The 25492-nt window shown below is 43.1% G+C and overlaps 1 protein-coding gene across 1 annotated transcript; it reads left to right on the top strand.

Annotated features, from left to right (window-relative positions):
- Positions 1-622: 622 nt before the first annotated feature.
- Positions 623-1384, top strand: LOC136469943 (uncharacterized). Its single transcript, XM_066467952.1, has one exon. The coding sequence runs from the start codon at positions 623-625 to the stop codon at positions 1382-1384; it is 762 nt and encodes a 253-aa protein (XP_066324049.1).
- Positions 1385-25492: the final 24108 nt, after the last annotated feature.

The following is a 25492-nucleotide window of genomic DNA, read 5'->3' on the forward strand; positions in this document are numbered from 1 at the left end:
TGTGAAGGAAACTCAGGAGAGGATGAAAAGTAGAGAAAACCCTTAGCCTCTGTCACAACAACTCGCTAGAGAAGTCAACCACACCTTCGTTGTGCCTTCACAGCAGCCATATTGCCCAATCTACCCAAGTCTTAACTCCAATTAAATTCACCCATCCACCTTAGCAGCCGCATACTATCCCAACTTCCTACCTGCATGACGACCAAGCACCCAACAGCAAGGACAGGCAAGTAATCAGCAAGCAGAAGCCAACCTCACCTATATAAACTCAAGGCCTTCGCACATAACATACATAGAGACAAATCAGCCAGCTTAGGTCCATAATAGACAACTAGAAACACCTCTGCCGCCACCTCCACCACAGCTAGCTGCCCCAAAAAATGAGCCCAACCCAAAAAATCAACTCAACCCACATACACCACTACCCACCATCGGCATGATACTGCTAATAGCCGGAGGCTCTTCAATGGAATTCCAAACAATGAAGCAAAAGAAGGATCACCTCAGGCTCATCAACAACATAGCAGTCCAAGGCCCAGTGCGCTGTACAGATTGGTCGAAGTCACCAATCACCTTCTTAGAGCAAGACTTGCAATTAGAAAGTTACCCCCATACCAACGCTATGGTAATTAGGGCCAACATAGCAGGTTGGGAGATCAACAGGGTTCTCATAGACTCTGGAAGCTTAGCAGATATAATCTTTGTTAATGCCTTCGACCAGATGAAACTAAGTAGGACCAAGCTGCAGCCTTCGGATTCACCACTAATCCATTTCAGGGGAAAGAAGATTGATGCACTGGGGAAAATATCCCTGCCAGTTTCCTTCGAAGGTCAGGAAAATGCAAGAACAGAATACGTAACCTTTGATGTAGTGGACCTCTATTACCCGTACAACTCCATCTTTGCCAGAGGGTTTGCGAACAAGTTTAGCGTAGCCATCCATATGGGTTACTTGTGCATGACTATCACAATACATGGCAGTCAGAAAAAAGCAAGAAACATAGAAAGAGCTATCTACAAATCGCAGCAAAACATCAATTCTATTGATTCATCAAAGAATACTAAGCCAGAGCCTTTGGACATGCCGAAGGGCAAAACGGATATCAAAGATCAAGAAGAAATAAAGTCAGTCCCATTGGAAAATGCAGTCCCAGATAGAAAGGTCACCATTAGAGACAACCAATCGAAGGCAGAAGAAACAGAACTCATAGAAAGCTTAGCTAGGAATAAAGACGTCTTCACCTGGTTAGCCTCCAACTTGAAGGGAGTTAGCAAGGACATCATACAACATTCCCTTAACATCAACCCCAAGATGAAGCCAAAGAAGCAGTGTCAACGGAAAATGTTAGAGGATAGAATCTTAGCAGTGAAGGCCAAAGTATAGAGGTTGTTGGACGCAAACATCATAAGAGAAGTCAAGTACTCAGAATGGCTGGCAAATATAGTGCTAGTGCCAAAGAAGAATGGAAAGATGAGAATGTGCATAGACTTCACAGATCTCAACAAGGCATGCAAGAAAGATCCATTTCCGCTACCAAGGATAGACACCTCCGTCGATAAGGCAGCAAGATGCAAGTGCTTCTACCTACTGGATTGTTTCTTAGGATATCATCAAATTTGGTTCAACAAAGAAGATGAGAAAAAGACAAGTTTCACTACCCCTTCGGAACTTACTACTACACCAGAATGCCCGAAGGACTAAAGAATGCAGGCTCAACATTCGCTAGAATGACGAAGACAGTCCTTGGCCCACAATTATAGAAAAACATCATAGCTTATATCGATGACATCATGGTAATGAGTAAGAATGAGGAAAATCATATAGCAGATCTAAAGAAAACCTTAGCCAACCTTAGGGAAGTAGGCCTAAAGCTAAACCTAGAAAACTATGTTTTCGGCGTCAGCCGAGAAAAGATGCTCGGGTACATCATAGGACACGAAGGTATTCAGGTCCACCCAGAGAAGACAAAGGCTATAATATCAATGGTGGAGCCATCAACCAAGAAGGAAGTGCAAAAACTCACTGGAAAAATAGCAGGATTGAACAAATTTATCTCAAAATTAGCATAACATAGCCTCCCATTCTTCAAAGCTCTAAGAGGTGGAGACAAGGTAGAATGGGGGCTAGAGCAGTCGGAGGCCTTCTAGCGACTCAAAATTACATGGCCAGCAAACTCTTGGTAATAGTACCAGATCCGGAGGCCCCACTACTATTGTATGTGGTAGCCTCCAACCATGCAGTTAGCAGAGTACTTGTTCAGGAGAAAGAAGAAGGGTTGAAGGTCATTCAACAGCCTATCTATTATATCTCAGAAGGCCTATTGGGAGCAAGGCTAAACTATATAGAAATCGAGAAAATTGCATACACCGTACTCATCTCATCAAGAAAATTAAAGCACAACTTCCAAGCACATGAGATCACAGTGCCTTCTTCGCAACCACTCAGAGATGTGTTCAACAAAAAAGAAGCCTTCGGAAGAATAGGGAAATGGGCAACAGAATTATCCTAATTTGAAATCAGCTATGTGCCAAGAATACTAGTCAAATCCCAAGCATTAGCAGACTTTGTGGTAGACTGGACACCTTCAGCACATCAAAACCCACAGCCTCAAACCCAAATATGAACACTCTACATAGACGGAGCATGGGGGCATTTGGGAGCTAGGGCCTCCATCATTTTGGTACCACCATCAGGCCTTCGTACAAAGTATACAGCAAGACTAGAATTCAAAACAACAAATAACATAGTAGAATATGAAGGCCTCATATTAGGCCTCAACAAGGCAAAGGCACTCAGTGCGAAGACTGTGTTAGCAAAAATAGACTCCCAAGTCATGGCAGTACAAGTTGAAAAGGAGTATGTCGCAAGAGAACCAGAGCTGGCCAAATATCTGGCCACAGTAAGGGCACTTGAGCAAAGGTTCTAGGGATTCACCCTGAAGTATATACCAAGAGCAGAGAACATAGAAGCAGATGAGCTAGCGAAGGTGGTGGCAAATAACACACCCTTTCCATAAGGAACTTTCTACCAAATATTACGAGCACCAGCAACTCAAACAACAGCGAAAGCATTTAAAACAATCATGATCACTGAATCCAAAGACTGGAGACATTTTATTATAGATTACCTAAACAACATCCATCACTCAGAAGATGAAGCAAGCACAGCAAGAATAGCAGTCAGGGCAAGAAGTTACATATTAATGGATGGCATTTTGTACAAAAAAGGGGTAGTCTAGCCGTTGCTCAAATGCATAACTCAAAGCAAAAGCAGTCAGCTCCTCCAAGAAATCCATTCTGGGATGTGTGGCTCCCACATTGGACCAAGGGCATTGTCTGCAAAGTCAATCAGGTAGGGATTCTATTGGCCCACACATGTTAAAGATGCAGAGCAAATTGTTAAGATATGTGAAGCATGCCAGACCACATCCCCTCACCAGTCAAAGCCTTCGGCAATAGTACAGCTCATCCCACCCACCTGGCCATTGCAAAGATGAGGCATGGACCTGGTCGGCCCACTACCTCCTTCGCAAAGGGGAACAAATTCATAGTAGTAGTGATTGAGTATTTCACAAGATGGATTGAAGCCAAGCCACTAGCAACAATCACCTCAGAGGCAGTGAAAAAATTCTTTTGGCAGAACATAATCTGCAGATTTAGAGTACCCAGAACCTTAATAGTAGACAATGGAAAGCAATTCGATTCAAACAAATTCAAAGAATTCTGCCAAAGCATAGGCACAAAGATAGCTTTCGCATCAGTCTATCGTCTAGAGTCAAATGGAGCGGTAGAGAGAGCCAACAGAATAGTATTCTCAACAATCTCAAAAACTTTATTCAACCTCTGCAAAGGTAGATGGACAGAAGAGCTGTCAAAGGTAGTATGGTCTCACAATACCACGGCATCCAGAGCAACGGGATTTACTCCATTCAAGCTCCTATACGGTGAAGAGCCAATGCTACCCGAAGAGATCAAACATCAGAGCCTCTGAGTGATGAAGCAGACCTTGGCTATAGATGAAGAATACTCTAAAGAAATGATTAAAGGCTCAAGATTGGAAGCAGTAGAAAACATCAACAAATACCAAGAGCAAACCAGGAAGTGGAGAGACAGCTAGGTGGTCAGGAAACTCATACAAAACGGAGACCTATTCCTAAAAAGGAAGCCCAATGTGGCCAATGTAGGAAAGCTCCAACCAAAATGGGAAGGCCCATACACGGCAAAGGCCGCTAGAAGACTAGGATCATTCTACCTAACAGACGGCGAAGGAAAAACAACTGCTCATACCTAGAACATTGATAGTTTGCGTAGGTTCTACATATAAAATGTAAAAAGGTGGGCTCCACAGAACTATAAGCGAACGTCACCGCACCTCTCCTAGTTTTCATATTTTCTTTACATTTCATGCAGAAGGGTCTGTACTCTTTTCCTCACAAATGGGGCTCCTAGCAGAGGTGAGGTTTTTAACGAGGCAGGACCCATGTAAAACCCTCTAAAATATAAAGAGGAATTCCCCAAGTATACCACCAAAAGCAAACATTGAAAGTGGCTAGCAACGGAGCCACAACATTCAACAATGACATTATGATAAATAGGACCCTCCACCGCCTTAGCCAAAGGATCTAAGATGTGGAACAACCTCCATGGCTAAATTAGCCTGCAACCTTGACAAAGCCCTATCCACATTCAGGCATCAAGGATTCTTCAAAATGGCCAAAAGGACGCAAAGACCCAACAAAGTCCTACCTTTGTTGTAGGCTTCGGGCAAGAAAATACCTGGTGAAGACCTATCATTATCAGGCAATAGGGCAATATTAGGAATTAATGGCTAAAGTACAACAGGAGTAAGAGCCAAAGATACGCTAGGTATAAACAAAATACGTCAGTCTTATGTCAACTTCGAAACATATCCAACCAATAAATTTTGGCCAACCACCAAAACTTATTGCATCATGCAAGCAGTCTACTATAAGGCAAAGAAAGAGAGCCATGGAGGCAGGAGTTTCCTTAGAAATGAGAGAGCAAAAGGTACCGTATGAAGACTCGTAAATCCAGCAACTCGCGTAGCCCGACGAAGGCTACATTGAGGTGGTGCACATCTCCCACTCGGTGTTGTACAACCTCCATGGAGCGATGTGTGACAACAGTCTGACAGTAACCAGGTAGTGTCAGAGGTTGTGGGAGGGTATCGTACGAAGGCTCATAACATCCTCCCACAACCAAGGGCACCATCTGGCGTAACCCGGCATCAACCATGTTTGACAGAAGCGCAGCTGCTCCAGCACGGCCGAAAGCAGCAACAAAGCAATCCATGCACAAGCGGAGGCAACGTATAAGAAATGCTTCCTCAACCTCTGTTGCTTGCTCAAATTGTTCTGTGGCCTCTTGAGAACCAACAAAACCGAAGGCTACCACCTCCAATGAGTGCTCAAATTGCACCAAAGCCTTCGTAGCATCTGCAAGATCAAACACGAGCGCCTTAGCTCCTTCATACAGATGTGCCAGAGCATCACCATCGACTGCAAGCAAGCACAGAGATGGAGGCCAGGATGATTAATAAACTACTGCTACCTTTAGGAGTGCCTCAGCTCCTCCACTATGATGCGCAAGCTCATCCCCAACAGGAGCCAGAGAAAAGAGCAGCGGAGGCAAGAGCAAAGAGATAAGCAACGGAGCCTCCGCAAGCATTGCAAGGTTGAAGACTAGCACCTCTGCTTCTCCATGTGGACACATAGACTCGTACTCATCTCCAACCATAGAAGAAAGAAGCCGAGGCTAAAGAAATATTGTAAAAATAATTTGCTAAGAGCCTTCGGCCTAAGTAATAGTCATATTAAGAATCTTCAATAAAACAAGTGTGCAACCAAATCATCCTAAGCAAACTTCATTTAAAAATTACAAACACCTTACAACAAGGGAAACTGTAACATAGGCTATTTAAACACAAGCAGCATTACAGCAAGCCCGAAGGCAACAAACACAAGCCCGAATGGAGTTGCATAAATTACAGGGCATAGGAGACAGGGCCACACATTAAATTGGAGGCTGAGACCCTTGCCAAGCTTGTGATCTAGTGAACGCTGCACGCTCATCATCAATATCACACTTCACAAAATCGAACATTTCAAGAACCGAACGCCGGGGAAAAGCTTCACGCCAATATTGCCACAATTCACCATTAACATAAATCCTATCATGGTACATAGTAACAGGGGGTACGTCCTGCACAGGCCCAGAGAAGGAAACCTGCGCAGGATAATTTGTCAATTTAGACCTAAGCTATATACAAAAGAGAGGGCATTTGCAGCACATCGCCTTCAAACAAACCTAGAAACTAGCTAAAACGTAGGCACTACACCTCCGGATCAATAGGGGCAGGCGTAGGTTCCCTAGGCCTTGTGACCTCAACAGTAGGGTAAGGGGCCCTCAGAACTATCACCTCAACAATAGGAGAGGGGGCCTTCATAGCTATCGCCTATGCCGCTCGTGAAGGTTGCACTCTAGCAGCACCATGCACGGCCTCCACCTTCTGTGCCTCCTACAAAATAGCACAAGAATACAAGTGAACAAACAAATGCTAAACAAAACACAAGCAAAAGACATGTTCCAAAAAACCAACCTTAGCTCGGCAAATCTCTGCCATCGAACGAGCCTCCGCCCGACCAAAATTGACCCAGAAGCACTTCATGAAGTTACAAGCCGATCTCCTCACACCACGAGAAGTCGCTTCAAGGTCGGATGGGGCCCCAAGGTCCTTTTCCTTGATGCCTTTGACATGCTTGCATCCATCTTGTGCCAGCATCTTGGCAAAGTTCATGGCAGAGGATAGGGCTCCAAAATCAATGGCGCCACCAACAAAAGTAGGAAGCTTCTCGAAATTGGCCTTCATCCATGAAAAATGTAGAAGGCCAAAGGCTCCAACAGCAGCAAGGACATAGAACCCCCAAATTGTTCAAGGGTACCAGCATAACGCTTAGCTGTGGTCAGATCAACCTCCTTAGCATCCTCCAGGCGTTTGGACAGCAGGCCCACTTGCGCCTTCAAAGCGGCGATGGACTCCCTCTCGGCGTTAACCTTCTTGCAGAGGTTCTTTGCCATCTTGATAGCCTTTAGGGCGCACTCACCAGTCAACGCCTCAGCAGCCTTCACCCCCTCCACCTCCTTATTCAGAGACTCAACCTCCTTCCGAAGGTTCTCCAAATAAGTGCAGGCGGTGCTAAGACCCCATCCTCCCCTATAAGCCAATCCTTTTTAGCCTCTAGAGTCTCCACCTCTTTCTTCAAGGCCTCAATGGCCAGGTTGCGATCGACCACCTCTTGTGTACTACGCTCTTCGTGAGCCTCCACCATATAGTGACTGTGTCAAGGTGAAGGTCAATCATAGCCTCCAAAAGAAGAAATATATAAAAAGGGGGAGAGAAAAGGAGGAAGCAAATGAAAACACACCACGCACTGCTGTTCCAGGTTCATGTGCAGTAACTTGAAATAATCAACACTCCTCAGCCGGTGGCGAAGATGACCTAATAGGAAACCGAGTATAAGAAACATAAGACTAAAAACAAATAACAAAAAAAACAAAAGACAACCTCCTATATCCTTATAAACAGCCTCAAGAGCATCTGCCCACCCACTTATTGTGCTGTCGGAGGCCCTTGCAATAGCAACTTAGTTAGCAAAGCACAAGGTGTAGAAAGCACAAAAGCAAGGAAAAGGCAATAACTACAACCTGTGCCGTGTTCCATGCCCAGACCAGATGGGCGAGGGGTCTCGCCAATGAGCGGAGGCCTCGGAGGCGCACCCAATCCAATCCAGGTGACATCCATACCCATAGGATCATAGGGATTCTTGCCTGTGTCCGCAAGGGCCTTTGTCAAAACCGCTGGGACAACAAAACCAACTCAAATCAGGATAAAAACTCAAAATATGAAACAGCTAAATAAAGTGAAGATGGACAACAAGTCCTCACCTAGATGCAGAGAATCTAGAACGACACCAAAAGTACCCATGTCGGTGCGCTGCGCTGTGGCTCGGAATGCCGTACTCCGGAACAGGGCAGGGGATTGCACCGAGGCATCCGTAGTTTAGCGGCGACTTGTGCCACCGACCTCTGCGTCAGAAGGAGAGCGCGCACCACTGCCTCCACCAATATTCTCACCCTCTGCATTAGACGAGTTGTCACCAAGAATGCCGGGCATAGGCGCCGCGATAGAAGGATTGGCGGCAAACCCGGAACCCATCCCTTGGAGGGCATCTTGGATGAAGCCATCGCCGCCAAGGTCCAAAGAGGCGACAGAATGCTCACCTTCTACCCTGACGCCAGAGGTAGAACCTCCAGCAACATTCTCTGCAACCTCTTCATCAACACTAGTGGAGGCGGCTATAGAGGCGGTGGTGGAGGTGGCGGCAGATGTGGGGATGATCTTCTGTTTCTTCCTAACAGCGTTGGCCCTGCCAGCTCCTCTCCTCTTCTTTGACTTCGCCACTATGGTGGTGTTCTTGGCATCGACCTTCTTAGATTTCTCCTCCAAGCACTTCAACACCTTCACCGGAATCTTGTGTTCTGTGTGGTGTATCCCCAACTCTTCAAACACGCGATTTAACCGGGGCATAGAACCCATGATTGATCTTTTTGCAAGAAACTCCTTATCGGTTATGTCACCGACAATCTCATGAGCCTCCTATTCCACGGCGGTGACAAAATCATCGGGGATCCTCCTCTGATAAAGCTATTTTAAAATGAGGAAAAGGAACACCTTCAGCATTTCCAAAAATAGGAAGGTTCACCATCTCTATTTTGAACGAAGGCTTAGACTTCCCATGAGGCCAAAACCTCGCATCAACCATCTCTTTAACAAGATCGCGCCCTCTAGAGTATAGGCAGGCCAAGGCGAAGGCCCTATCACAAGCTTCCCTCTCTGGAGTCATCTCATCACTAGGATTCACCTTCGCCAAGGGCTTCATCTCCGTCATGACGGAGGCCAAGGGATAGGGAGTGCTCTTCTTACCATCTTCATGCTTAGTAGTGACGCCAAAGGTCTAAACATAGAACCAATAGCGCATCCAATCCTTGTCCCACTTGTTCTTCTAGCACCAAGAAATCTCCAATCGAGAGTTCCCTTGCTGCCTCTTCACCATAAACGCGCAGCTACCCTACTGAGCTACAAGCCCCTGAGCACCCACCTTCTTCGGCTGGCGCTGAAGCTCAAAGTATGTGCAAAACTTGTCCAAATTAGGCTCAGCACCTTAGGATTGGCAGGCCCAGCAAAACTTACTTAAAGTGAGAAATCCATTGGGAGTAAGGTGGTGGATCTGGAGATCAAATTCCTCAAGAACCTGACAAAGGAACTTAACAGAAGGGAGGCGAAGGCCGCAAGCAAAAAAAGTCCTTGAAAACGACAACATAATCCCTACCAGTATCTGGGACCGTCTCGCCCTACGAAAGCTTCACCCGGCCTGGGGGGATGCATCCCTCCTACTCAAGGTCAACTACCATCTTCTTAGTCATCAGCGAAGGCCCGAAGTCCTAGGTCTTTCCGGCCATTGCTTCGGTCTCCTCAGCACCAATCAAATCACCAATTGAAGCCTCAACCCCTACAAGATCGTCCTCAAGCTCTCGAGCCTCTGCACTAGCTATCATGCACTCCTCGAAACGCGCGAGCCAGCCGCTGGCCCTAACACTTAGAAGCTGAGAATAGGGACCAAAGAAGGTAGCTTGGCGAGGAGGAGGACTAGAAGTAGGAGCCACCACTAAGACCAAAATAGCAAAACAGAGAAAGAGCGAAGGTTGCAAGGCGCTGAGCGGATTCTAACAAGGCAAAAAGAGAGCGCTAAAGGCGTAGAGCAAAGAAAGCGACAACTTAGTAAAGCACAGGGGGACCTCCACCAACCCCCACCTTTATATAGGCAGCGTCCGGACGCTTCGCCTTCCAGGCGCCAACAGTCACGACTGTTCCAGAATGCATCGGTTCTAGAGCCACCGCAGTGAGTCGGAGCCGACACGTCACACCACCAACAGTTCGATCCAGTGATCAAGGGGGGATGGGGGAAGCCTCTGCCACTCCGCACAAGCGCCAGACTTGAGGCTCACGGCCTGCTCGCATCGGACTACACCCTCAAGGAGGGGAAACGGATACGCGAGTAGCGGAGGCCAGTGCAAGTGAGAACTAGTGATAGCAGAATTGTTGAAGTAATGTTGTGCAGGGACAACCGGGAGTATCTTCGCCCACCGTCAAACAAAGGTGAAGGTCTAGCACCGCGAGCTGAGGCCGCCTAGTGAAGGCGGAGGTCGCAACACCGCGAGTGGAGGCTGCCCGGTGAAGGTGGAGGTCGCAACACTGCGAGTGGAGGCCGACCAGCGAAGGCGGAGGCCGCAGTGCCATGGGTGGTGGTCACCATAGCAGGAGGGTTCATGGCATGGAGGCGACTTTGGGCCAGGAATGGGCTTTCCTTAGACCGGCAATTTAGGCCTAGTTTGCCCCGGACCACCTGCACTAACAAGAGGATATTCAGGAATTGTACCGTAGCAGTTGTAGGACAAAGATGTAAAAAAGCAAAAGTAGTGAATAACGTCCTATAAAATAGGAGAGCTAAAGCCTGTTTGGTGGGTTGGTGAATGCATTTATAGAACCCTAATTATGTCAGAATCTACCTACAACTTTCTTAACCTTCGCGTGAGGTATCCGACCGGACGAATGTATTCTCCGCATCACCGGTTGGAAAACGCTATTTTCCAACAACGTGTTTCATTTGGGTTGCAGGTGCATGGCATGGAGCCTGCAGACAACAGACGTGCTGGAACAAGTCGCTTTACGCGTCAACAATGACTTTAGCATTTTGCCGTCAAAAAAAAAAACAATGACTTAGGATTGTGGTCGATATATATACTATCTCCAATGAAGAGGCTGGATACTAATTAAGCATGCTTTGGACTTGTTCCTTCTGGGAATTAATTAAGTTAGTGAAGACCGCTTCAACGATTTCCATATTCATCGTTCTAAGCTTAATTATCTGTATGGTCTTGTTGTCTTGTATCTTATGGTTACCACTTCCCAGTGCCATCGGACAAGAAGCCAACGGCGGCTACGCCGGCTAGCATCTGCAGCGCACTAAGAGTGAAGCTTCCTAACCGAATGTTCTCTTTTTTTTTTAAGATCTAGTAGTCCATCTTTTCTTTAATAACTAGAAGCATACCCCGTGCGTTGTCGTGGGATTTTTTAAAAATAAATCTATTATATAGATAACATTAATATATGGTATTCTGTATACCGTGTGTATATTTAAATTTGACTTGCATGTTATTTTATTGTATCAAATCTGGTAAAAATTGGTAAGCTAATAGAAGAAAAAATAATAGAATATTTAATTAAATTATAGAGGAATATGTGATGAAATAAATATCATATGATTAAAGATTAAAAGTTTTGCATATGATAGAGATGACCTCAACATTTTTTATAATTAATAAGAGATGACATGGGCTTATTGGAGAATGTTGTTGACACCTTACGGTCCTATTCGGCTTACCCCATATTCGGCTTGTCCGACTTGTTTTTTTTAGCCAGAACAGTGTTTTCTCTCACAACAATTCAGCCCGAACAATATTTTTCAGCCAGTTTCAGCTAAGATTCAGTAAGCCAAACGGGACCTACATTAAGAGATAGTGTGGATGATGTGGACACCTTGCATTTAATAAGAGATGACATGGATTTACTGGAGAATGATGTGGACACTTTGTATTAAGAGATAGTAGTGAATGAAAAAATCATCTATAGATAATAAGAAGGTGGTACAGAAGCAGACTCCACCTTAGACCTTAGAAGTGTGAGTGACGCTCTCTCTCACAGCATACTGCTGTGGAGAAATAAAAAAGTACGAAGAACTAGTGACTCGCTAAAGTTTGGGCAATCACTAAGGGGTCTAATAGGGGCGGGCCCACCTTAATTCCAGGGTATTCAGTTGAATACCCAAAATTCTTGGCAAAACGTTTTTACATGTAATTTGTATATGCATATGTATTAGAAAACGTAAACAAATGAAGGTGAAGTACTACATTTTCTATCAAGAATTTGGTCTAGAATGTAGATCATTCTACTCCTTCCCTTCCTACAGGCCAACGGGCCCAAAAAGGGCCCAAGTCACCACTTCTCCCCCCTCGTCATGCTTATATTGAAAGTGAAATAGTAACTGCGGGGATACTGGCTTACAATTTTAGCGTTTTCAACATCAAGAAAGGAAACATGACCATACTAACACCTCTCCTTAACCTCTCACATACATCTAAAACGACTACAGCAAAACAAAACGATTAACTACCTTAATCTACCACACCACCTAAGGCTACGGCAAACAGTATCAGATACGAAAAAAAACATCCGCCGACATCCTCAGATCATCATGCCTTCAGTCCTTCCTGCAGCTTCAGGACGATATCTTCCATCATGGGCCTGTCTTTCATCTTCTGCATCTTCATCCACTGTATCAAAAACCCAACAGCCTTGTAAGCAATCACCTTGGGAGATTTGATCAGAGTATTATTAAACACCCGGTCATTCCTAACTTTCCATAGACTCCACACCATACAGGCTAAAATAATAAAGGAAAAACTCCTCAGTCGTCACCTCTATACAGTGCCGATCATGTCTTGATAATGAGTGACAGAGATGGGTCTCTCATTCCACCTCAAACTAACTCTAACCTGGACCCAAATAACCTGCACAATTGAAATTAAAGGAAAGATGATTTATGGTTTCCAACACTCCACAATACTTGCACTTTTCAGAGCCTTTGCATTTCCACTTCTTTAGCTACTCTCCAGTTTGAACTCTATCATGCCAAAGCATCCATAGAAAGATCTTGATTTTCAAAGGCAGTTTCTTTTTTTTTTTTTTTGAGGAAAACAGGGGGGTGCCAGCCCCTACTGTGCTTTTATTGAATAATATAAGAGTTTTACAACAAACTTCATGAAACAAAGAAGGTTACAAAGAAGATCAAAGCAATTACACATAAGCTTCTAGCCATTGACTATTAAAAGGTGCATAAGTCTTCTTTGCTCAAAGGATAACTTGAGCAAAATCAGTCCTGAAGTGACTTCTTGCATTTAGAGTGGTCGGCTGAATATTTCTGAAGATTGCATCATTTCTAACCGACCAGATAGCCCAACACATAGAAATAATGACCTCCATAGAGAAAGGAATGGCTAACTAATTTCTGAAAGAGGTGATTGTTTGAAAGGGATTTGTATGTAGATTCCTGAATGATTAATCCCAAAGTTGCCCAACAGTTCACTGCAAATGGGCATTCCAGGAAAAGATGCAGAAGAGTTTCTTCGATGCCAAGGCTGCAGACAGCACAATTGTAATCATCCAGAGCCATATGCTTCCTTCTTATCAGATTTCGAGTACTTAGCCTGTCCTTCATAAGTAACTAGAGAAAAACCTTTCTTTTATTTTGACTACAACTTCTCCAAAGCCATGAATAAGCTAGGTGAACCTGCCTTCTTCCAATAAGATGTGCATAAGCTTTCTGAGATCAAAAAGTTGGAGAATTCTATATATAAGTCCAAGAGTCATTCTCCTCCAAGGGATGTACACTGTCTATAAGTTCTGAGAACTCTTGAAACTGCTGAAACGCTTCCACTGATAAGGGTAAATGAAAACATCATGGATCTCTTGGTTCTCACATGCACCTCTGACTGACATTTATTTGTTCTCGACATAAGAGTATAATTCTGGGAAAGCTTGTTCTAGGATCTGATCAGCCCATAAATCTTGCCACAGAAAATAAATAGCTCCATTTTTAATTGAAACCCTTGCCATTCCTTTATAAGACCTCAAAAGCTTGACAATGTCTCTCTACCAAAAAGAACCAACTCTAGAAGTTCCAGGTAACCTACCATTTGAATAATACTTTTCCCAAACCAAATGCACCCAAGGGATATCACACCTGTTGAAAAATTTATGGAAATGCTTTAAAAGAAGGCCCACTTTCTTTTTGAATGCAAACTAATTTCTTCCAAGCAGCCTAGGGTGGAGCCTTATTATTAATATCACAACCCCTCCAAAGACAATGTTTTCTAAACTTGTCAATTTGCCTGACCACTGTTTTTGACAGAAGAAAAGTACACATTGTTAAAGTGGGCAAAGCTGTGAACACTGCATTTGTTAACTCCAATCTACCTGCTTGACTAAGATAATTAGAGATACTGCTCAATCTCCTTTCACATCTTGATACAAGTGGCCAATAGTCAGCAACTAAAGGTATAGTCAAACTGAGGGGCAGTCCAATATAGGTAAAAGGTAAGGTACCTTTAGAGCAACCAAAAGTGTTGGCTAGAATATCAAACCTTTCTGCAGAAATGTTGACTGGAACCATAAAGGAGTTATTATAGTTGACTTGAGCTCAGTGCTATCACCAAAAGAATTGAGCATAGCCTTGAGAAAAAAAGTTGCCTTGCATATCCCTCCATAAAAATCAGAGTGTCATTAGCATATTGAAGGATAGGAAAATCTTGATTATGAACCAAATTGATTGGTAATGAAAGAAGTCAGCTTAGCTGAGTTCAAAAGTGTCTGCAAAAAGACAGCTGCCAAGACAAAAAGCAAATGGGTTAGGGGATCACCTTGCCTTACTCCCCTTCTGCAGTGAAAAACTTTACCAGGTACACCATTCAAAACAACAGAAGAGGTACCAGAGTTTTGAAAATCATATTCATCCATTGAATCAACTTATTAGGAAAGCCTTTGTTCTGCATAATCTCAATCATTAGCTGATGCTCTACCTTGTCAAAGGCCTTTTCTAAATCCAGTTTTAGGATAATAATCTCCTTCCTTGATTGGTGGCAGAGATGAACATATTCCAGAGACCAGGCCAAACAATCTTGGATAGCCCTTGCTTTAATGAACCCATATTGATTTTTGTGAATCAGGGATCGCAGCAGCAACTGTAACCTGTTTGCTAGTATCTTTGTCGGAATCTTGACTGAGGTATTTAGGAAAGAGTTAGGCCTGTAATTTGAAATCTTGAGAGCATTATCATGCAATGGGACCAAAGTGATATTAAATCCATTGATGCTTCTTAAGCAGACATTACCATCATAAAAAGCAGTGCAAAAAAAAAGTTATAGAAGTAATGACAAATCAGAGGCCAACACTTTTTAAGAAAGTCAGTGTTAAAGCCATCAGGCCCTGGTGCTTTATCAGAAGGAATTTAACAACTTGATCAACCACTTGATGAGTAAAAGGAGCAACTAAAAAAAAACTGGACCTGCGAGGGTATGACCACCCCAGGCATTGCATTAAGAAGAAGATCTTCTCACTCAGTCCAAAAAACCCCCGAACCCCTGCCCCACCCTTACACAACGGCATCGTCGCCCTGTGAGAACGGGCCGGTCCTTAGACCTGTGCTTTGGCGTGGGACAGACGAGGGGATTTTTTTAACCCCAGCCTGAAATTCGCTCCTATGGGAAGTCGAACCCAAGACCTGAGGAGTGCCGACGGGACGCTCTAACCAGTTGGACTAGAGGCCCTTTGACAAAAGGAGCAACTAGAGCAGAAAGATCAATGTCATTGTGTAAAAGATTATCAAGATTGAAAAGAACACCACTAAAACCATTGACCCCTAATCTTTCCTTGAAAGATTGCCAAATGAGGAGCTCCTTATGTTGATGATCAGTAACCACAACACCTGAATCATTCTCCAATTGGGTAACTAAATTTTTCCTAAATCGAATTGTAGCATGAGCATGAAAAAGTTTTGTATTAGCATCCCCCAAAGTTACCTATTTGATTTGACCCCTCTGCTTCCAATATGTTTTTGTTGCTTCAATAAGCTCTGAAGCTTGTGCTGAAAAGTTCTTTAAAGTTCCATTCACAGACTGAAAGATCCCTGAATTCCTCAATAAGGGTTACAAATGAAAGAACAAGCTTCACATTTCAGATAGTAGCTTTTAAATTTGACAAAGATTGCTTCCAAATTTTAAGAGACCTTCTCAAATTCTTGAACTTTGCAGTTAGAATCAAGGCAACATCAGTCAGATGGGCAGGAGCCACCCAATTCTGTTGAACCACTTGATGGAAACTCTCATGATCCATCCAATAATTTTCAAACCGAAAAATAGATTTTCTTGGAATTTTGGTGGAGATGGAAATAACACAACGAACATGGTCAGAGGTTTCCATAGAGAGAGGTGAGGCATAAGAATTAGGATATGACATAGTCCAAGACATAGAGGTGAAAAACCAGTCGAGACGTTCTAGAAGGAGGGAACAATGCTTATTAGACCAAGTGAAACGTCTTCCTTTGAGGGGAACTCTACTAACCCCAGAGAGCTTATAGCTTCATGAAACAAGTACATATCTACATGATTCCCCCTGGCTAATTTCTGTCTGCAGGGCTTCTACAAAGATTGAAATCACCCAAAATGAGTCAGTCAACAAGGTCAGGCATCTGAATGTTTCTGAACCAATCTAGAAAATCTCTTTTGCCTTCTTGAGTACAGGGAGCATAAACATTAGTCAGTACCCACAACACACCATTGTGGAGAGATGAAAACTCAACAGATAAAGCATATGTAATCATTTTGGTACAAAAGCTGGCCCTAAAAACAGAAGATTTCCAAACAATAATAATACCACCAGAGGCACCAGCAAAGGGGACGAACTCAAACTTGTCAAAAGAGGGATGGCAGAAGTTTCTGATAAACATAGGATCAAAGTGCTCTTTTGTTTCTTGTAAATAGATTACATCAGAATTACTTTCAGAAATTCTATCCCTAATACCATCCACTTCTTGTCAGAGTTAATACCTCTGACATTCCAACACAAAACATTCCAAAATCTATTATTCATGGTAAAACAAAGAGGCAAAATAAAGGCTGTGAACAACAAAGCAGCAGCCTAGTCACTGTGGAGCACTACCCTCACTTGAGGAGGGTCCACTAGCTTTCCTCTTGATGGCCTTCTTAGCAACTTTTCCTTTAGGTTGCTTGTTTAAATTTTCTTCAGTAAGGTTCTCAGGGTTGATATCACAGAAGGAGGCCCCCAAATCCTTGATGATAGAATGGGAAAGAGTTGGAGTAGCAGAGCAACCAATGCAATCTTTGTCCTTGCAAGCAGTGGACCTAAAGCCTTTATGTATCTTTTTAGCCTTAAGCTTCTCCTGAGATCAGCTTCAAAGAGGATGGATTACTTTGGTTTGATAGTTCTTTGCTTCTTTGTAGGTGTAGCAGGAGTAGCAGCAGTAGCAACATCAAACTGATGGGAGGTGGCTTGTTCAGAATCCAAGTCATCCAAATCCTCTAGAATTACAGAAGAAGTAGGTTCAAAAATAGGGCAAGTAGAAATATTTACAGAAGGACAAAGAAGATGGAAGATAAAAAATGCTAGAATTACCCTGCAGATTATTGGAGAAGAAGTCCCAGGCCTTAGACTGAAGAAAATTTTTGCCACAACTGAATGTTGGGCTCTGTAGTAGAAGGAAAAACAAAGAAAGCCATCCAGTTATCTGGAATAACAATGGAAGGGGAGGAATCTAAATTAGAGGAGAAAAATTTTACCCATAGTCTGAGTGCTTCAGAAGATGGCTTTGGAAAAAGAGTTGATTGGAATCTTTGGTAGAAAACTGGGTCAACAGTAATCTCAGGCATTTGAGTCATTCCTACTTGAAGCTGCTCAAAATTCTCTGAACCATTTTGAGGGGCATTCACAAAACCAAGTAAATCTTCATATGGGATCTCATCTTCTGGTGCAGGGTGTTGACACCAGAAGTGGCAAACTTATATACCGCAAGTGTACGGTAGTCAATGTAGCCTTCACCGGGAGAATTCCAGGTATCGTATTTCCATGGGAAACGCGAAGTGAACTAACTGAGGATCAAGATCGTCCTATGATGATATAAAAGAGCCTATGGAACTTGGGTAGAGAGGATCTAGATAGCAATGATATCTGGTAAAGATAGTAGTTATAAAGGGTTAGTCACCCACCCGCTTACATGAGGCGATAGGCGAGACAATAGGGAATGAAACCCTATCCAAAGCAGCTACCATGTTGTATTGAGGCCCTACCTTTTAAGAACTTATCTTACACACGTGGTGGAATACAAAGGCTAGACAGGTTTGTCACCACCTGCTAACTACCACAAACTATTCGTGCAACAAGCAGTCTACACAGGCAAGATATAGTCTAGACACCACGTCTACTCTATACTTACTACTCTAACCTTCTCGAGAGGTTAAAGCACTCTACTAAGTAAAGCGGTGTATAGGTAAGAAGGCTATATAACTACTAGCAGAGATAGAATATCAAATACTATAAAGAACTCGGATGTATCACTTACAAGAAGATTGCATCCACCGAGGTATAGCATGGAGAAGACGCCAGACAGGCCCAACTCTTCTTCACACTCCTCTCATTCTCTCCCTAATCTCATAGCACTATAGCAAAGTTTCGCTAAAGCTACTAAAGAGTGGTTTACTCTAATATGTCATGAATGAGAGTGAAGTCTAGGGGGATATTTATAGCTAGAGTGAGGGGTTACTGCCACGTCAGTGATCTGTGTGAACTTGACCATGCAACCATTGGATCCACCATCATAGAACCGCCTTAAATCCAAGGGCCAGGGTCATTTGGCATGTGCTAAATGTGTGGGGAAGGCGGTGGAGGGCTGGAGCCTCCATGAGGAGGTCGGTCGACCTGCCTATGGCAATTGGGCCCCACCACTTCCTTCTAGAAGTTGTCCCCACATGTCATATAGTGTGTTTGCAGCTTCGGTCACATTGGATGCTTCATTGTGGGCCCATGAATCCATGTGCTCTCCCTTCTAGCCAATAGGAGAAGAGAACCTTGGGATCCAAAGGTGGAGATTGACTCTAGAAGTGTTGGGAGGATCATGGGAGGCTAGAGAGGGGGAGTGAGTCCATGTTCAGGTTGGGCGACCTACATATGGAGCCTCCAGCCACCCAAAGTCCATGCTTTGTGTACCTACAAGCAAATAATGACATGTAGATGTGGAACCAAGTTATTTGTACCTAAGTCACTATGTTCTTGCTTGTTAGCTCTCAGAAAGAGTGTTTTGTTGACGGTTTTGATGATATAAAACATGGTGAAATTACCGTCAACAAGACCCCCACACTTAAGTCTTTGCTCGTCCTCGAGTAATGGTTAGAGAGAAAAGAAGACAATGATCATGACATCTTCAAGATATATAGCAATCATGAGTTTTATTCAAGACATACCTTATACAAGTGGGTTATGTGGCATTGTCTAGCATATATCCTTCAGATGTTGAGAAATGGAACAGTTCTCAAAGCTAAGTCATCTTCCTTTTTCACTTCTTGGTACTTTTTTGATAATGTTTTCAAAAGAAAGCATATAGTTCAACCTTACTTCTCAAATAGTACTCTCCGATCACTCAGAGGTGTATGATTTCTTACCAAGGCATAACATGAAGTTGCCTTCTTTTTATTTCATCCTACATCTACCAGGCTTTTGTGGAGCTCAGGTAGGGATAATCATGATAGCATACTTGTATTGCATATGTTGTAAAGCCAAAACAAGGATCCAAGGAGAAAAGTGCCATAATCCTAGATCAAGATGTGCAAGTGTGTGGAAAATGATGATAGATTTTTTTTGTACTCCTCAGACAAGCATGATCTCTCTAACTTATGATTAGTTGAGATATGGCTATCTTCTTCTTCTTCTTGATATCTTTCCATAGCCATATCTCTTTTGCAGGAATTTTAGAGAGAGATCATACTAAACTTGGAGTATTTATTTGATGGAAAATGAAGAGCATGTTTCTACGTACTTCTAGTGTAGAAGCAGCATATCTATGTGGTGTGTACGTGATCTTGACCTTGGGACTATGACAAAATTCTTAACAAGGGTCATCAAGGTTTGACCAAACTCAACACAAGTACAAGTATCATATAAAGAAGGTTTTGAATATTATATGAACATGTATGGCTTTGGTAAGAATTTTCTCACTATCGAGGAGTAAGTGACACTATGGTTTTATGACATTTTCAAAAATTAATCTCTAAGTACTTTGAATAGAAAAGGTATGAATCATGAGCCAAGAACCATATCACATTTATCAACAACTTAGTCAATATGATTTTCCTATCAAGATATGTTTCCCACAAGCATAAGCATATGTAAGACACTACTAGAAATATCCACTTCTATGACGAAAATCTTAAAGACGAATCCGAAATCATCATAGAATATCACTTTTTATGACGAATATTTCTGTTTTGTCATAGATCAGTGGTGATGATCCTGCAACCCTCTCTTTCTATGATGAAATCAAGCATCGTCACAAAAAACATCATAGAAGAGCGTAGGGTTTCATCACTGATCACTCGTACGACTCATCTGTGGCGATCTCGTTTAAACCTATGACGAACAGGGCTTCATCATTGAACTAATTACACATCTATGACGAACAATATTCGATCACTAACGAACGGCTTTGTCATAGATCTCCACACTTTACTTTCTCCATCCGACGTGTACCTATGGGACCTACAGTTACTCATCTGTGATGCTTGCAATTCATCATAAAAGTCTCTACTCGATTCTTTCTCCATGCGACGTGTATCTGTGGGACCCTTCTCCATCCGATGTGTACCTATAGGACCTGCAGTTACTCATCCATGACGCTTGCAATTCATCATAAAAAGTCTCCGCTCAGTCCTTTCTCCGTTCAACGTGTACCTACAAGACCCTTCAGCATTCGACCTGTGGGACCCAACGGCTTTCGTGTCACGTGTACCTGTGGGACCGTTTTCCATCTCCATCCGACTTGTGGGACCCAATGGCTTATGTGTCACGTGTACCTATGGGACCATCCAACCTGTGGGACCCGACGGTTCATGTGTCACGTGTACCTGTGGGACCTTTCTCCATCTCCATCTAACATGTGGGACCCGACGGCTTATGTGTCACTTGTTGCCACCGGGGTTTAATAAATTCAAACTCAAAAAAACCATGAGACCTGGGAGTCGAACCCGGTACCCAGATCAAGGAATAGACCGTCTTCACCATTGCGCTAGATGCCTGGTTGTGTTGACATGTCTTTGAAGTCCTAATAGTAGTATATATTCTCTGTGTGGATAGGTTGACTTATATATTGAATGTATCCCCTGCAAGTGGAAACAAATCTATGCCCGTTGGACTTGCGGCAGTGGCAGCGGTGGATCCTCGGTGTGCTGTGGTGGCTCAAGCATCCTTTTGGAGGCTAGGCAACGGGTCTTCCTAGTGGAGCGCGTGGCATTGGTGTCCATGTCAGTCGTGTGCCACGGCAGAGGCGACAGATCCGATCCGTCAGTCTCCTTTCTTGCCTTTTCCTGTTCGCTTCACTATTTTGGTCCTTACTTGAACATGAGGTATACAAGAAACATTGTAGCATTACAGATCTAGTTAGGCCAATGTGGATGAAAAGAACTAGGAGGTGGCACTGGTTGGTTTTTTGCATATGTTTAGTGTTCTTACTGTAAATGCCTATGTGCAACTAGGCCTGTTAATTGTCAAGTGCTCGCTTGATTATACCTATCTATCTAGGCAAACATACAAACCCTTTGCTTCTGCCTTAAACTATTTTTCTGTCTAGTGCTTGCTTGATTCTACATTTCTGTTTCATATGCTCCAGTGCCACTAGTGAGTCCTTATATTATTTTGAACTTGTAACATATCTAAGGCCACATTTCTATGCCAATGATGTCTACATGGCTGTTGGATGTATTAGGATGCAACTCATATGTTTGCTTTCTGTGTCTTCTCCTTGTTGACAACCAAGCTATCCATTTGGTTCCAAACAAGAGTAAGGCATCGAAATCAAATCAATGCTTTGTGTCCATCATTCACATCACTGAGGCCAATAATGTCTAAGCTGCACATGTTGCTACTAATGCTAATTATGATCACTACCACTTGTTCACTGACATTCTACTTGTGAAAACTAAGGAAGCTCAATTAACTACTAAAATTGTAATGGTTACAGCTCCATTAACTGCTACTCTAGTTTGAGTTATATATATCTATGTGGTGCTACTCTAAATTTACATGAGGTCGTACCATGAAAATTGTTAATAGTTGCACTTTGGTATGAGTTGTGGACTTCACTAATGGATCTTTGTTGGATTATTTTCCTCTTCAATGATCTCATTACTGAGGAAGCTCTCATCGTACTGCACACTAATGAAATGAAGGAGGCCCCCAATAAGAGGAATGCAGTGGCCATCCTCATGGACGATGTCGTTTTCGAGATCCTCCACCGCCTCCCTACCCACTCCTTGTTCTGCTACAAATGTGTCTGTCGCTCCTAGAAAGACCTCATCTTGGACCCCAACAACCATAAGAAGCTGCCCCAGACTATGGCTAGCTTCTTCTATGACAGTGAGAATAACAATCGAAACTTCACCAGCGTCGTCCGTGGTGTACGCCCTCACTCCTTGGAATTCTTGCCCTTCAACATTGATAATGTAGCTCTCTCAGATTGCTGCAACGACCTCATCCTATGCTGGTGCCTTGGGGCTAATGGATACCTCTATGTTGTCTGTAATCCAATGACCCAAAAATTTAAAATTCTACCACCTAGCACCCATGATGTTGGCCATGCTGTTGGTGAGGCTCGCTTGGCGTTCGATCCAACAACCTCCTCGCACTTCCATGTGATTGAATATGTGGATGTCAATGTTGTGTGCGTAGGTGTGGAGATCTACTCATCTCAAACTACAGCATAGATCTATAAGGAATCTGAATGGGGCGAACATACTGATGTGACATTTTACAGACAACCAAGTGTGTTTCTTAACGGTTGTCTGCACATTATGGAGCACTCTGGGAGGTACTCTATGATATTTACTGTGGATATGGAAGGAAACACATGGAGGAAATTTGATAGGCCAGATGGTCTTCACCACTCTGTGCATCAAGCTTAGGGTCACTTGTGTGTATGTACTGTTGATGGTCCCAATGATTCCAAGATTTCAATCTAGATCCTTGAAGATTAAGGTACTGATAATTAGACATTGAAGCATACGGTCACCACGCGGATCCTGTATGGAAGGATTAATATTAGATTTGGTTACCCAGATTTTGATGACAAGGACATAGTGATCACAGTTCACCTAGAATAGAATTTGATTTTCTTTGCTACGGAGGATGGAACAATCATCACATATAACATGGACCGCAAAAAAGTTCATGTCATCCCTATCCATGTCTTTCGGTATGGTAGACGTACCATTAAAAAAGAGTTCATCTGTAGACCATACTATCTTCCTTATGTTCCCTTGTTCTTGGATTCATTAGTAGAGGAGTAAATAAAACTGCATTTGATGTATCTCTCTATCATGCATTTTAAATGGACCAATGTTGTTTCCTCAATGATGGATGTTGTCATTATTTCAGCTAAACTAGTGTGCCATTTTTGTTTGTTTGCAAATTGAATTATTTGTTTGGTGTGCACATGTGTTACAGTGGTGTTACAGCTCCCATCGCTGTTTCATCCATTAATTCAGCTGTAGTACAATACTTATATTGATTTCTAATGTCATGTGTACATGGGTATGCTCATGAGGGCACTCCAAAATACACAAAAATGACACTTCAAAAGCACTACAATGCACCCGACATATTGTACTACTAGGCTATGCTACTATTAAGTTAGCCAAACTTAAAATCTTAAATGACACAGTAATAAGCATCATAGGAAGATGAGGAAAACTACAGTCAGAGGATACTGTCAGACGCGTTTAAATGTACAGAGGTTAGACTTTCTTACGTGTGTAATAACATTTCAACACCAATAGCTCCTCTGCTCTACATGAGACTGAGGTGACACTTGCGGTCGGACTTTCTTACATGTGCAATAATATTTCAACACCAATGGCTCCTCTGCTCTACATTACACTAAGGCAAGACTTGCTCCTCGCTACAAGGTTCTTGCAAGTTCAACAAAGATTGACAAAGACACCAAGGCAACAAAAAAACAAACAGAAACCAAACGACCTAAGCTACACCATGCTCAACAGAATGTAAGTGCGACACTTGCTCTTGGTGCTGAAATTGTAATGGTTGTCACATGTACCTTCTTCAGATTTGTTTCCTTTAGGGAGCTACATAGGTATTCAAATTTACGGCACATGCAAGAAAGTCCTAGCATCGCAAATCTAACCAGGCTAGATACATCTCATGTTATACATGGAAATCTGTTCATACGAGTACTTTTGTTGAATCCCTAAAGAAAACAAATAAAATTGAAACAAAATAACAGAAAAGCAAAAAGCAAAAACAATATTCTAGACTTGTTTAGATGAACTCCTCGATGCGTGGTTCTTTCAAGTTCAACAAATTTTATCAAAGATATGAGTTGGCTTCAATAGAGATCAAAGGCTCTCATGAATGTTTAACATATTATAGATTAGATCAAAGACAATGAGAAAGAAATCTATAGTGAAAAGCAACCAATAGGGGCTACAAACCAGCTACAAAATGACCAAAGGACCTAAGCCACACCACGCTCAACAGAGTTTAACACACCTAAGGCCTTGTTTGGATGCGCATGTATTCATCTCAATCCATATGTGTTGAAGTGGATTGGAGTGGAATTAAACTAAATTCCATTCCATTTCACTCCAACACATGTGGATTGAAGTGGATACACATGCATCCAAACAAGGATGTCCATGTATTCATCTCAATCCACATGTGTTGAAGTGGATTGGAGTGGAATTAAACTAAATTCCATTCCATTCCACTCCAACACATGTGGATTGATGTGTATACACATGCATCCAAACAAGGCCTGATACAAAGTTCAAGAAAAGTTAACACCAACATGCAAATAAGAGTTCACATATTTTGCAAGGGTGTTCCGCAGATCAAACTTATTCATGACTCCTAATACTACTGATATGTCCCATAGATCAAGGGTTGAGGTTGGCATGCAGGATCTCGTCCACGTCCACCTTTGGCAAGACGGCGTTGGCGGCCAGCTCGAAACTCTCGCTCATATCGGCGATGTCATTGTCCGTTGAACGCAACATAAAACCCTGCTCCGCCATTTCAAGGTTCACCACTATGCCAATTTGAAGCTAGGTAGCAGGCAGCACTGTGGTAGCCCCCTGATGAATGGCTTCGATCACCATGGCTCAAATTCGGGCTGGTAGGGCTCGGAGGTGCTCCTCTGCGATGAATAGATTATCCACTTTTCCATTAGAGAAGGCCGTGTTATAGGTGGCTAGCATGGATATCTGCAGGGTGTCAACCTGCATGCTTAGTACCACAACAAGGTTCATCTTGTATTGGGTCTGCTGCTGGGCGATCGCCAAGTCAGTTCATGCCTGGGAGGCCAGATTCTTGGAAGCATGAAGTGCGTCGCGCGTGGCATCCAGCTCACCACACAACATCTCAACGTTTAGCCTGGTCGATGACAAATCTACTTGGGCCTCATAGTAATCCTTCTATAATTGATAGTAGTTTACGTTGTCTGAG

Source organism: Miscanthus floridulus, chromosome 8 (assembly GCF_019320115.1).
Source record: "Miscanthus floridulus cultivar M001 chromosome 8, ASM1932011v1, whole genome shotgun sequence".
Taxonomy (NCBI): Eukaryota; Viridiplantae; Streptophyta; class Magnoliopsida; order Poales; family Poaceae; genus Miscanthus; species Miscanthus floridulus.

Coding starts and splice junctions, on each gene's coding strand:
- LOC136469943 (XM_066467952.1), top strand. CDS start 623: ATGGTAATTAGGGCCAACATAGCAGGTTGGGAGATCAACAGGGTTCTC.